General features: G+C 34.1%; 1 protein-coding gene across 4 annotated transcripts in view; it reads right to left on the bottom strand.

The window, feature by feature from the left end:
• PHIP (PHIP subunit of CUL4-Ring ligase complex) overlaps window positions 1-14,159 on the bottom strand; it is a 121,135-nt gene that overhangs the window by 42,278 nt on the left and 64,698 nt on the right. For 3 of the 4 annotated variants that reach the window (XM_075554861.1, XM_075554860.1, XM_075554863.1), the window contains 6 exons: window positions 12,122-12,250; window positions 9,773-9,998; window positions 8,810-8,947; window positions 8,043-8,226; window positions 3,218-3,335; window positions 1,256-1,396 (listed from right to left, as the gene is read on the bottom strand). In XM_075554861.1, coding sequence (XP_075410976.1) covers window positions 1,256-1,396; window positions 3,218-3,335; window positions 8,043-8,226; window positions 8,810-8,947; window positions 9,773-9,998; window positions 12,122-12,250 — 936 coding nt within the window. The remainder of the gene's footprint in view (window positions 1-1,255; window positions 1,397-3,217; window positions 3,336-8,042; window positions 8,227-8,809; window positions 8,948-9,772; window positions 9,999-12,121; window positions 12,251-14,159) is intronic. The other variant, XM_075554862.1, reaches the window with a different exon arrangement.

Here is a 14,159-nt window from a genome sequence, read left to right as displayed (position 1 = left end):
TGAATACGACTTATTTAAGATTGCAAATTGATTCCCTTTGCTAAAGAACTTATTAAAGAAAACACCTGTAGAAATAATTATGCAAGAAGAAGACTATAAAAATTAGATTGAGGCAAGAGATAAAACTCACACCGCATGGAACGCTGGAACAGGAATGGGAATAGAGGTAATAAAAGGAGAAGGGAGCACCGATCGCAATGAATGGCACATAACCCCTTCCAGGGGGGAGAACAACAGAGACCAGGGGGAAAGGGAGATAGCTGTCAGTGTGTTTTGAAAATAATTAAAAATCTACATTATATCAAGGGGCCACAAGGGTTGTGGTGGGGTCGGGGGTGGGAAAGAGGAGGAACTGATCCCAAGGGTTTAATAGAAAGTAAATGTCTAGAAAAGAACGATGGAATATACGTACAAATAAGTCAGATAAAAATGATGTATGGATTGTAACAAGAATTGTAAGAGCCCACAATAAAATTATTTTTAAAAATTAGATTACAAATGGATATTAATGAATGACTGAACTATTCAATGGTATGATATGCATGTAGTTCCAGTGAAACTGTTGGGAAAAATAAAGAATACTATAAATTAGTTAAAAGGTTAAAAGTTAAGGATACTTTCAAATGCACAGATTATTATTACTCCAGAGTAAACTTTGCAGTATGATTTTTAAAGTTTGGCTTTTATCACCAACAGTCTCTTTCTCCCTAGTTACTGTAACAGATATTTGACAGTAAGTGTATTAATCTTATTTATCTAAACATTAAGTGTATTTGTTTTTATTCCATGTAAATCATAATATACAAATATTAAGAGTTAATGCAAGGTTACTTGAACCAAAAAAAGGCACAAAAGATCATTAACAAGTTTTAGTGGGGGCTAGTCCAAAGTCTTTCTTTAGAGCAGTATTTGTTTATTACAATTCATTTTAAATAACTGTAAGAAATATAATTAGGGAATTTAAGAAAATGATACAAAATTTAAAAGAATGGTTTTAGTGTAAAAGGAACCTGGATCTAGTCTCTCCTATGTTACGTAACATCTTTAAAACCTCAGACCACTAATATCAGTGTATCATGGATGTAAAGAATGAAACCAAACAAAATTCACTTCTGTCAATTCTACTCGTGGCAACCCTATACACAGCAGAATAGAACTGCTCCTGTGTTTCTGAAACTGAACGAAAGCAGTATTTTAAAAAAGAGTAAAATTGGAAAAAGAAAAGGAAGGTATGGCCAGGAAGCTGAGCGCTTACATCGGAGGAGCTAGTGCCATTTTCTATCTCTTCTGAGGGTCTCGGAGGTTCTTCCAATGCAGACCTCGTACGGTAATTGTGTTGATTTGCCTGTTGTTTTTTAGATTCTCCAAGATCTAGGAAATGCTCATGAGCATGATTCTGAAAGCAAGTAAATAAAATTTATTAAAGTGTGCTTAAAGAGCAGGTCTTCTATTTTTAGTTTGAGTTAATTATTGTCATATAAAGTATTCCTAAATAAGGTAATCACCTAGATGGACTTGACTGTAAGCCACCTAAAATATTTTACAAATTACACCTGAGCCTTGTGATATTCTGAAATATACCTGCTGAATGGTAAATTATAAGAAAAAAAATTTTGTTCCATAATTAACTGATAACAGACCAAGCAAAACACTTAAGTTTTCCTGCTGCAATGCCAAGCCTATAGAAATCAGATAGACTATTGGCTGCAAAAGCAAATTAAAAACCAAAGTGTGATAAAAATAAGTACTCTGTTACTATCAGGCATAGTATACCAGGTACTTTGCTGGTTCTCTTTTGCCGAAGATAAATGTTTCCTGCAACAAGTGAGAATAGAACCAACAATCATAAAGAGAAACCGGTATCCTGAAATAGATGATAAACTAATGAAATATAGTAATTTATATCTGAAAAAAACCCTCAAAATCAATAGAAGGAAAACACATTCATCAAATAAAAGCAAATCTTGTCTTAAAATCATATACTTCTAGGAAGATTCAATTAGTAATGCATTAAAAAAACAATAACCATTAAATTTGGAAGAAAAGTAACACTGGACTACCATGCACAAATATAATGTGGTAGCTTGGAGTGAATACAGGTTTAACACTTACTCAAAAATATTTGGAAAATTTGGGGGGCTGAAATGTTTACAGCAAAAGAAATAGCAAAAGTACACAGGAGATAAAGACTGTTCATACAGAAAAAAAAAAGGGGGTGGGGGGAGAAACCCTAAAGATCATCTTCAAAGAAAAATGTAAATTTGACAGCATTTTAAAAATTCAGTCAAGAGAAAATAATTTTGAACCTATAACTAAATCTCCTGAAAATGAAACAAAAACATTTCATATAATGACACAAGATTTACTCTACCAAAGGAACTGAAGGGTTCTGCAATTTTGTAAAAGCCTTGCAAAATATGTAGAGCCATAAAAAAGGAAACAAAATTTCACAAATTTTAGGTAACCCATTGTTAAAGACTTTATTCTATCTCATTTCTTTCACTTAACTTATTTTTACTTACTCAAATCCATAGCATTAAAAAGTGTTACAAATATCTAACATTAATATTTTAGTCCTAAAAAACTTGTCATTTTCAAACACTACATGCAGTTTTCAGGATGAATTCCAAGTCCTGATTCTAATGTTGTCCTTCCTCCCTTTTCCACCAAAAACACCACAGGACACCTACACTTTATTTCTAGATTATGGGCTATCATGAAAATGTTGTTAATTGCCAGGGGGCCACTAAGTAATGCTTTTTCTGACAAGGGGACTATAAAGCAAGCAAGTTTGGGAAACTGTTCTAGACGAGGGGGTTGGTAAACTGCAGCTCAAGAGCCGTATGTGGCTCTTTCAATATGTACACGTGGTTGGTTCTGAAGTAAAATTGAAAATGAAAATAAAACCATCCTAATTTCACCTATGATGTTACTTTAAAATTTACTGATTTTTAACAATGTATTTCTGGCTCTTTCGTATCACAAGTCTGCCAACTCCTGTCCAGTGTTGTAACGTCTAGACAGCAGGTAACCTTGGTGTTTTCCTCTTTGACCTGTCTTCATTCTGCAACCTTAAAATGAGGTCCTGTGACGATCAAGAAAACTGAATGCCTATTTAGGTATTAGCATTTTGGAAAAGTTAAGCTGAAAAGGCAGCTTTCTAGAATTTAACATTTATCATGACAACGAAATAGATTATTAAACAAAGATGATTTACCTTTGAAACAGTGAGTATTTTGTTTTCTTTTGGAATAGTAAAGTGTTTTCTTTTTTCTTCTGACCTGTAAATTCTTACTTCTTCTTCTCCTTTTGCAGTTCTCCACTCTTCTTGCCTACTGGAAGAGAATGAAAGGGCATGTATGTTAATCTAGAATTTTCACAACAGATTTCTCACCAAAAGGAATGTCAGGGTTCAGAGGGGAAATGGCATGCTAATTAATATTTTCTTTCCATATGATGGCACGTAAAAGTTCTGGAGTTAAACATATCAAATAACTACAATACTGGAACCATAAACATTAGAGTATTTTCTCTATCTACTTAAATTTGCACTATTTCTGCTGAGTCTAAAGTTCTGAGAGCATGAAGTTATTTCTTTTTTAAAATCTTTTTACTGGGGCTCATAAGGCTCTTCTCACAATCTGTACATACATCAATTGAGCAAAGCACCCTGATACATTCGTTGCACTCGTCATTCTCATAATTCACCTTGCATGTAGTCATTTCTAAGATAATTTTTGTAGAGTCAGAAACTGGACGATGTTCCCCCCTTTTAATCATGTGACCATACAGACAATATGATCAGTTTGCCATAGAGCACACTAGAATCTCTGAAAAATAAAACATTAACAGCTTTGAGACTTAATATGACTCCTAAAACCCTGAAGTAAGTTTATTCCTTCCAGAAAGAGACAAGTCAGGCTTCTAGTACTGAAAAACTTCCAACTCTAGTTATTAAAGTGATATTGGGGGAAAAAATTGAAAACATTAATTTTGAACTTTAATTTTAAAAACTCGAACTCACTAAGACTTAGGGTTTTTGAATTCTTTATAAATGCAAATCTTTGCAAGGGCACTAAATTGTCATTTAACATAATGAAAAGGGAGTTAATATTCAAATTTCAAACATCTCTGAAATATTGGAACTATATAATTGAAACATAGTATTGCTTTCACTTTACTAAAGTGCACATTCACAAATGTGGCTGGCCACAATTATGAATACAAAGTGGGGTTAACGGCTTTGTTTTTAGACAACATTTTAGTAATTGTACATTTCCATGTAATTTTAAGATGCCTTGTACTTTCAACTAATTCCTCCAATGACAGCATCTTGCAAAACAGCAGTATAATAACCAGTGCACTAATCCAGACTCTTCTGTTTTACTTGTGTATGCATTTGTCTATGTAAATTATCGCACATGTAAGTCAACTGTTATACATTCACAATATTATGTAATTATTGCAAGTTAATAGTTTTGGGTATAATTGTATCTGTTTAAACACTAACCCAATGAATGACACCTAAATGTTTTGTAATAATCTCATTTTAGTTGTAATTTGATTTCTTTAAAAGTTAATGATGTTGAGAATCTTTTAATGTATGACACCTGACGTCTGGTAAGCCCTTTTTTGGTAAAAGTCTGGTTCATATCGTGGGCACGTTTTCTGATGTTATTGCTTGTTTATAAACTAATGAGTTGTGAGAGAGCTCTATACATTCTAAGAAGCCCTGGTAGAGCAATCCAAGTTACCTGACTGCTAACTAACAGGTCAGCGGCTCCACAGGAGAAAGATAAGGTAGTCTACTACTGTAAAGATTTACCATATTTGGAAATCCTCTGCAATAGAGTCAGTAGCAATGGTTTGATTTTGGTTCATCTATTCCAGATACCACTTCCTTGTTGACAAAATGAATTGAATTTAGTTTTAATTAGTGTACTATTCTGCTGCATTTCGAAGTCTTCAGGCTATTTTCTTCCCTGAGGTATGGGTATCAGGAAAGATTCCTAGTCAAAAAGGACTTAAGTGCTGAGAACACAGGCCTAGGGAGGCAGAACAAGCCATCTAACTCTGAAAGAGATGTTTATTGTGTTGCCAACCTAGATTAAGCCAATGATAGAGAGATAAAAAGGTGAAGAATAGACTTGGAAGAAAATAAGTCTTACCCACTTACGTTTCCTTGAAATGCAGGGACATCCATCACTAACTAGCACCTCAATTCTGCCTCGATTACTTACTTCTTTTATAACTATATTTCAAGAGTAGAGTGAGTCAGAAGGAAAAAACCCAGGAATACTTTTTAAATCTAATGTGTACATAATGTTCTCATTGTGTGAAAGCAGACAACTTGTTTCAAATGAAAAGTAACTTGCTGGCCTATGTTTGGGTTTCAGTATTGAATGCACCCTTTCCTGATGATTAAAGTCACATTCTCCACAGATGTGCTAACAAAATCTAATATTTTGATTTCAGATCTTATTTCTTCAAGACTGATACTGAAAAGATGGGCCTTTTAAAATTGTACCCCCTTCAAAGGAACAGTGCTATGAGAAAATATGTAGTCTGAGACTGAATTTAAAAGTTGAGGTATTTATTAATAAATCCTAATGTACATTTTCTAAATACTCTAATCAAAAACAATTTATTATGGACATTATTTCAGAATAGTCCCTTCGATGAGACCGCCCATGCTTTATGAATGAGAGCCATTTCTAATCATGCCTTTTAAGATTATGTAGGTCCGCCAGAGAGCAAGCATATAGTTCTTAGCTCTTGTGGCTGTCCTGGGTTAACACGGAATTAACTGTCAACTGCAAGGTCAGCCACTTTGAACCAACAGCCCAGAAAATGCTATGAGGTAAATTAACCAGGTTCTGCTGGGCTTTTAGGTTTGTTTTTTAACGTCAGAAAAGGAGCCCTAGTGGCACTCACTGTGGGGGTGGTGGGCTTGGTGGGCTTGAAGCAAAGCCACCAGCCTTGTGGGAGAAACCCTGGGAGTCGTGGGGACCTAGGGCTAATGCTCCTCTGTTCCAGAGGTTGTGAGTCAGACTCAACCTATGATAATGGGGCTTCTTGTCTTTGTGTCCTTTCCCTGAGTCGCAGAACGGATGCAGTGGCAGCGGGCTTGCTTTGGCTTAGTTTCTTTCAAAAGGCTGGAGACTTCTCTGTGATTTAAAAGCTGCACATGCACTACAAGTGTTACATCATTTCAAAGCAGGACTTCAAACAAGACGGCTGCCTGGCATTTGTGTGGTCCTCCACAATCCTGCCAATGGTTCAAATCTCATTCATTAGGCTTCTGGAAGAAGAGCTCACTACATTTCTTCTAAGTCTGCCATTGGACAGCTTAGGCGATTGGTTTTTCCCTTTCTGGTTGCCATAACAAATCATTCCATTTTAAAACTTCCTTTGCATTGTTTTCCTGTAATGGTTATGACAGAGACTGTGTGAAGCCTGCATTAAATGGCATCAAGTGGTCAGTAACTCAAGTGCTTGCCATCTGGGGATAGCTTGTATAAGTCAAGTTCTTTCATAGCATGGACGTTGAGAATAAGACTATCAAGTCCTACTGTCTCGAAACGTAAACACAATGGAAAGTAATATTACTATATATGAAAGCAGCAATGTATTTGCCAATAAATAGTTTTGGGGTTTTTATTTTACTTATTATGAGTTAGATGAAGGTATATAGCAGGTAATTAGTTTCTCGTTCAAGAATTCACACACATTATGTGTCATCAATTATAACCCCCTCATTCACGTGAGACCATTTTCTTTGTGTTTCCCATTTCTTCTCCAGTTCCTTTCATCTCAGTTTTGTCCTCGGGTAAATGCTATTCTTTTCCTCGATTTTGTTTTCCCTTTTCCTCTTAAATGATTGATTATTCTACCACAGTGGGGAGTTTAGTTCCAGACTTGAAGGCAAAGGCCCTTGTCTCTAGTATCCCACCTCTTTCCTGACAAGTAAGCCTGGTCTCTCTCTTATAATCCTGAGTTTTTCTTCCCCTTTTTCCCTTTCCAACTTAGGACCTTCTAAAGAGGTCCTGGTACTCAAGAATCATCTAGCTCTGCTGGTCTTAGGGTTGTTGAGACTAACGATTGTATGGTCCATTAGGCCACTGCATTAATTATTTCGGTTGTCTTTCAATTTCTGTCACTTTTCTTTCCTCTAGATGAAGAAAGGATGGATGCTCATGCACGCTTAAGTTATCAGTCAGTCACTATTCACCTAAGTAGGATGAAAATACCGTTTCGGTGAACTATGTTATGACAATAGACCTGATGTCCTCTAAAACTAGGGCTGTGGATCACCTAAAAGTTTTATCTAAAAGTATTCCAAATTTTGCCCCCTATATATATATGGATAACAGTTGCAGCAAAGGTAAATTTAAACCTTTTTAAGTTTCTAAATTGTATTTTGCAAATGACTAGTAAATCTGTTGAAAAATTGTAAAACACACCATAGGAATGTATTTTAGATATAAACAGGGCAGACTAGAATTAAAATGTGCTGGTTAATATAGTACTGTCAGCTATTTAAAAATAGAATTACTATATGCCAAACCCAAGGAGCCCTGGTACCATAATGGGTTATGCGTTGGGAAGACAACCACGAGGTGAACAGGGTCAGCAATTCTAGACCAACAGCTGTTCCATGAGACTTTCTTCTCATGTAAAGAAATGTACAGTCTCTGAAACCATTAAGGGCAATTCTGTCCTGTGTTATGAGGTCCCTTTTACTTGAGTTGACTCAATGGCAGTTGAGTTTGTTGTTTAAGGGGGGGGAAAGGCACTTAGAGTCAAAATATCAAATTGGTTAGTCCAAATTTATAATTTTTCTCTTTCACCTTAACCCATCTTATCTAATAACATTTACATGACTCTTTAAAAAGGACACTGATGAAATATTAATTTTTTAGAATACTAGCTCTTATGATAAAAATGAAAATGAATTACAGAGCTAAAAAGCCATGCTAAAGATTCTGATTAAAAATAAACACAAGAAACTATGGTACATAAAAATTTACAACTTCCCTTACCTGGCTACACCAGCTGATAGCTCAGGTACTACCACCCTTCGACTCCATGCTACAAGATCTCTTTCTGTGGCTATTTCACTTCTTGGTGCATTGCTGTGCATTTGCCGTACACCTTCAATTTGTCCACTACGCCTCAGTCCTACATTTGGAGGTGAATGAACCTCTGAGGTAGAACTTATAGAGCCTAAGCGACAAAATTAACATAGCATGTCCTAGTTAGAAATGTCTCCATTAGTTTCAGCAAAAGATGAAAACAACAACAACAAAACCTATACTACCTCACACATCAGGAACTAAACAAGATGCAAAAATATAATGAAAACTGAACATACAGATGACTAGGTAAGTTAATAGACAATAACTATCAACTGGTAAACCCAAAATAATGTAAAACATACTAGTAAACTTGGTAAGAAGCACAAACTACAGATAGGATTATGACACTTTAAAGGCCATAGATTGGTTTAACATTTTAAAGTTTGAGTATATTCTACATATTGTAAATTAAATATTTTTTGAATGTTTGCATGCTTGCTATAGGAAATTTAAAATATACATATTGAAAATTGTCCTAGAAATGTTATTTAATCATATTAGAAATCTTATGAACATTTTTGTAATTCATTAAATATGCTTTAAATACACGAGCATATCAACAGACTATTTTATGGATATATCATAATTTATTTAATAACTTCTCTACTGGTGAAAGCTTAGGCTGCCTCTCAAACTTGCTAATATTCCACACAAAAGAGAATCAGTCATACCTCTATTAACACGGCTGGTATTATTGATACCTGCTTCTCCAGAACGTCTCAGGTCTTGTTCCTGCTGTAGTCTTTGAATCATGCTGTCCAAGGGACTTATCTCTTGGTTTGCTTGCTGACTTAAAACCTGGTTGAGTCCTGTGGTAGCACACAAGAAAAAATGTAAGCATACTTTTAGTCATGATTCAGATTATTTTAGTTATCAATCTCACGAGAATTAAACAAATTGGTTTGGGCAACAGACAAACTGTTCAACTACAAATAACAGTTAAAAAATAGAAGACATTCTAAAAGTCTTAAAATGTAGTTAAAAAAAAGGATAGCTAATGGTCACTGATCTTACTATCTTATCATGTCATTGTATAAGTGCTACTCTTCATTCTACTCTACAGATATGAAGACCACAGTAGCTGCTCAAAGTTATATAGCTAAGTGACAAAAATACATGTTTAACTCAGATTACATATAAAAAAAACCAAATTCTTATCTAATTATTATCTACCCTCGCAAAAACCCTTACTGATTTATTGTGTAAAGAAATTCTAAAGTGCCCACTATATATGAAAAAATATAACAGGTACTGGGGATATAATGGGGTTGAGGTGGGAAGGGAAAACACCTTAGATATTCTAGAATGAAGAATTAAGGGATGGGAAATTATAAGTATTAATGTTATTTCATTTAATAACAAAAAACTAAAATTCAATGTGAAAAAATAACTTCATAAACAGAGATACAACATGCTACAAAATAGGAAAAGCAAAGAAGATGCTGGTAGCAATATCAGGACCTGCTAAGGGTATCAAAATATATTGCTGGCTCAATTATATGATCACAACTGACTTACAGCCTAATATAGGATTACCCAGAGGCCCCCAGAAATTATAAAGGAATACAGATTATATTATAGCATCGAATATCTTATGTCCCTTACTCATCATGAAACTCTTAATGAGCACTAACCTGAGGAAGTTACTCCCATCTGAGGGATAAGTTGCTCCTCTCTGCAATTTTCACGACCAGGTACTAATCTCTGATATCTTGATGGATGAGGGTTACCATCAACATCAACCAAAAAAGGGGGTGGCATGAGATGAGGTGCTTGTTGAGTCTGTTCATCTAATACAAAATTGTTAGCATCACGGATAAGGGGCCGGTAATCACTATGAAAAAACATCTGATCTGCTATCTGTAAAAAAACAAAAACCATACACACGAAAAATTAAAGCAATAAAAATGTATGGTTATAAATTGTCTACACACTTCTAAGGTATTTAAAATTTTTTCTTTTCTTCAGATCAGCGGTGTGTAAACCATGTATACAGTACTTGATAACTCTATAGGCTGTTATCAGTTATTAAATACTTTCTATTTGGATATTTATAAAACATATGAATAGGTTGAGTCAAGAAATTATACAAGGATGAGAATGCTGTGCATGCAATAAGCTACAGCAAAAATCTGAGGGAGATGTACTGTTACGTTTCTCCCCTGGTGATGAGTTCAAGGAATGGGTTAAAGAATTTTAGATTTCTTAAAATATGTTTAACGGGTTAAAAAACATTCTCGAACGTTATTGTAGAATTAAACTTGTATTTCCGTTTTAATGATTTTCTAGTTTATGTAATCAATATTATCACTTTTATGATCATGAAGTAGCCATTAAATAAAAGCAGCCATTTTTCCCAAAGACAATGTAAATATAAAACAATTAAAGTTAATTTCAAATTAAATAGTAAAATCAAATCTAAGAATGAATTCTTCAGCAGTATTTTGATTGTTTTACGCTATTTTAAATTACTGAATACAGCAATTTCAATGTTTTACAAAGGGAAATCATTAAAAAAATTTATTCCACAAACTCTTAAAATAACTACCGTATATAATCGTGTATAAGCCTAGTTTTTCAGCTGAAAAACGGGGGTTTGGTTTATACACAAGTCATTGGTATGAATGGATGTCATCTAGTCAAGCCTGGCCAACAAAAGGAGGAAATCTCATGAAGCCCGACACAGAGTTAATAGCAAAGTGGGTTTGAGATGCATGGGAAGACATTCCAGAAGACATGGTGCGACGTGCCTTCCAGAAATGAAGTATTAGGAATGCTACGGATGGCAGTGAAGACTGCGCTTTGTATGAAAATGACAGCAGTGATGGTGATGCCGGCGATCTCAGTGAGGACAGCGTCTATGATGACCTCACACCAGCTGAAGCTCTGCATTGGGATACGGATGATGATGAGGAATCCAGTTTTGAAGGATTTCAACTCTTTACATTTTAGCTTGGTTGCTGATTGAGTTCAGGGAATAGTCCTCTTAAGGGATCATTGTTGTGTTGATACCTTATTGTTTTTGTTGAACCTATTTTCCACTTACTGTACTGGTTTACTAATATTAAATGACTTGTTTTATTTAAAATAAATATTTAAATACATTATCCCACTGATGTGTCAATTTTTAGTAATTTTATTTGTTTTTATTATTGAAACTCACCAATAGCTTCTGCATTTTTCACCCGAGGTTTATACTAGAGTCAATCAGTTTTCCTGGTTTCCTAGGTAATAATTAGGTACCTCAGCTTATACTTGGGTCGGTTTATATTCGAGTATATACGGTAAAACTTAGAAAGCATTTAGAATTTTAGAAAAGTATGATAGTCACATGTAAATCAATTAACACTTTAAACTTAACATGACAAGATTCTAAATATTAACAAATGTTTTCTCAGTAAATTTTGAGATGAAATCATTAATATGAATGTATCTGACTCATCTAAGTTAAAAAATATTGATCATTTGAAATTCCTTAAATTATAACATTCTATTTTTAACTTCCATAACCCTTTTTGTGGTTGTACCACTAAAAAAGCAATTTAAGTCTTTTAATTACTGATTTTAAAGACAGGTCTTTTAAAATCTACAAAATTTATAAAATCTACACAATTTAGCTACTAGCTATTAATTTCTAAGCCATATATTTTTTACTCATATGACTTTCCACCCCAGATAAATGCATATTATCTATATAGCACAGAATTTATTGAAATCCCAATGAACACGTCCTATTCCAAGTTTATGTCTCATGTATTCTACTGTAGATGGCTCTAGCAGGCTAAGTTAAAAGTTATTAACTCAAGCTGAAACTGATTTTTAAATAATGTAACAACTGTTGCATTCACCCTTGTGTTAGTTAAAACCAGAAATCTGTAGACTACTTAAAATATCTTTATCCCAACTTTTATGTTGAATGCAAATGTGATTCTCACTCAACCTCTAAAATGCAATCAGTAACATCCATATTCATCATACTCTACCTTATCATATTTGCTACTGGAACCAAATCCAAAAATTAGAAGATGTCCATGAGAGTCTGTACATGCAAAATGCTGACCATCAGGAGAACATTTGCAGTCAAATACTGCACCATGTCCTTGGCCTTCAATCTGAAATATATTTAGTCAAGAATCAAAAATTGCCATGAAAATATTAACAACTGGTCACTAGTTACTAAACTATATGATAAAAGATGCATAAGATTATAATATAATGAAGATAAAAAAATAAATATAACAGTGAAAAAAAATTGTTAACATTCATGAAAAGTGCCAGATCAATTTCCTGGAAAAATAAAGTAATCTGTTTATCCATACACCAGACACAATTCAGAAAATAAAAGAATTCCCCACCCACAAGATTTTGCTTCATCCTTTAAAAACAGATTTAAAATGCAATTGTGCCATCTATCTCCATTTAATCACTACCCTATTTGTGAACACTGTTCAATGCTTAGTAATGGAACTGATTTTTTACCTTTTTAATTTTTGGAAATAGTAACCAGAGATCATTGCTCAGAACACACAAATGTTTTTAAGCAAGAAATTCGCTGGTGGTCTGACTCATCTTTTTAATGATGAATTTCAAACGTTTAAAAAAAAGGTGATTTTTTTTACCTGATAATTGTTTTCTGTTTTCCAGTTCCGTTAATCCAGAACGAATGTGTTTCTCCCTGCAACCTGTCAATCAAACAGAGGTGGCCAATCACCACTCTGAAATTTTTTGCTCTCAGTGCTTCTTCAGACTATGTTCCAGTTGAAAACTTCTTTAGCAGTGTTCTGAAAGAGGTAAAAATTCTACCCTATCTAAAGCACATCTAGGGGCTGAATTTTAGAAAATTAATTAACAGGGAGATGACTCCCTAACAAATACAACTAAGGATGATTTTCAACAAATGGGATTGGATTTCTGGATTAGCAGAATCGGAACACGCACACATTATCAGGTAAGAAATACCTCGTCTCTGTTCCGGTATCCACTGATCTAGAACAAATTATGTTTTATTTGCAAGATCCAAAGAAATGTTTTGTAGTAGTAGCAATTTTCTCCCTTAAATACTAAAATTGTTACATAGGGAAGAAAAACCATCCAGCAAATACAGAAATGAAGTTAAAATTCAGTAGAAAAGCAGATTTCTCAAGGAAGATTTACATTTTAAGTATAAGAGAAACAACACTCTAAAAGTAAAGGCTCTGTTTAAGAAGTAAATATACCAAACACTGGTCTGCCTCAAAAAGAAAACAAGCTTTAATTGTGGCTCATTAAGAAAGAAGAAATAGACATGTTGGTGCTTATTAATGTTGTTTGAGATGTTGTTAATAATGGAAAAGAAGTAGGTTGCCTTTAAATTGCATCCTGTTAAGGAATTCATTCATGTAAGGCCTAGTATACACAAAGACATCATAAGAGCAAGAACATCAAGTGAAACAGAATTATTTCTTGGTGGTGAAAGAATGACAAAATAGAAGAAGGTAACTGATTCCGAGCCTACTTTACAACTATGCAAAAACAAGAAAGAACAGGACTTCAGCCCAGATGAATAGAAGGTACTTAGTAGCCATACAGCTTAGTATTTGCCACATATGAAAAACTACAAGTAAAACTGTCACAATTCAAGTCTCTTATTCCAAAGTTCTCTTAATCATACAGAAAAACATTAAGTACAAGTACTGTAAATAAGCAAATGCACAAAGTTTACCTTAATAAGGCCAAATTAAAAAAACTCAAGATCAAAGAATTATTACTGCTTTGGCAAGGTGTTGTTACAGCTACCCATCAAAGTTCACAGCAGCAAAAGCAAAAAACAATGCTTTTCAGGGTCATAATATTGTTATAATTCCAAATTTACAGTTCTAAGTACGCAGTACAATATAGAAGGTTTAAAAGAAGTTCAACAAAATATTTTTTTAAGTTCAACACGGTAATGTGAGAGTAAATTTAATAGATATTTTTATGTTTAGATAATACTACGCTTTCATTGTGAGAGCAAAGGGGGTAGCCAACACATATATCTACATT

This window comes from Tenrec ecaudatus, chromosome 7 (genome assembly GCF_050624435.1).
Source record: "Tenrec ecaudatus isolate mTenEca1 chromosome 7, mTenEca1.hap1, whole genome shotgun sequence".
Lineage (NCBI taxonomy): Eukaryota > Metazoa > Chordata > Mammalia > Afrosoricida > Tenrecidae > Tenrec > Tenrec ecaudatus.
The sequence above is the reverse complement of the archived record's forward strand: the minus strand, read 5'-3'. Positions and strand labels throughout refer to the sequence as shown.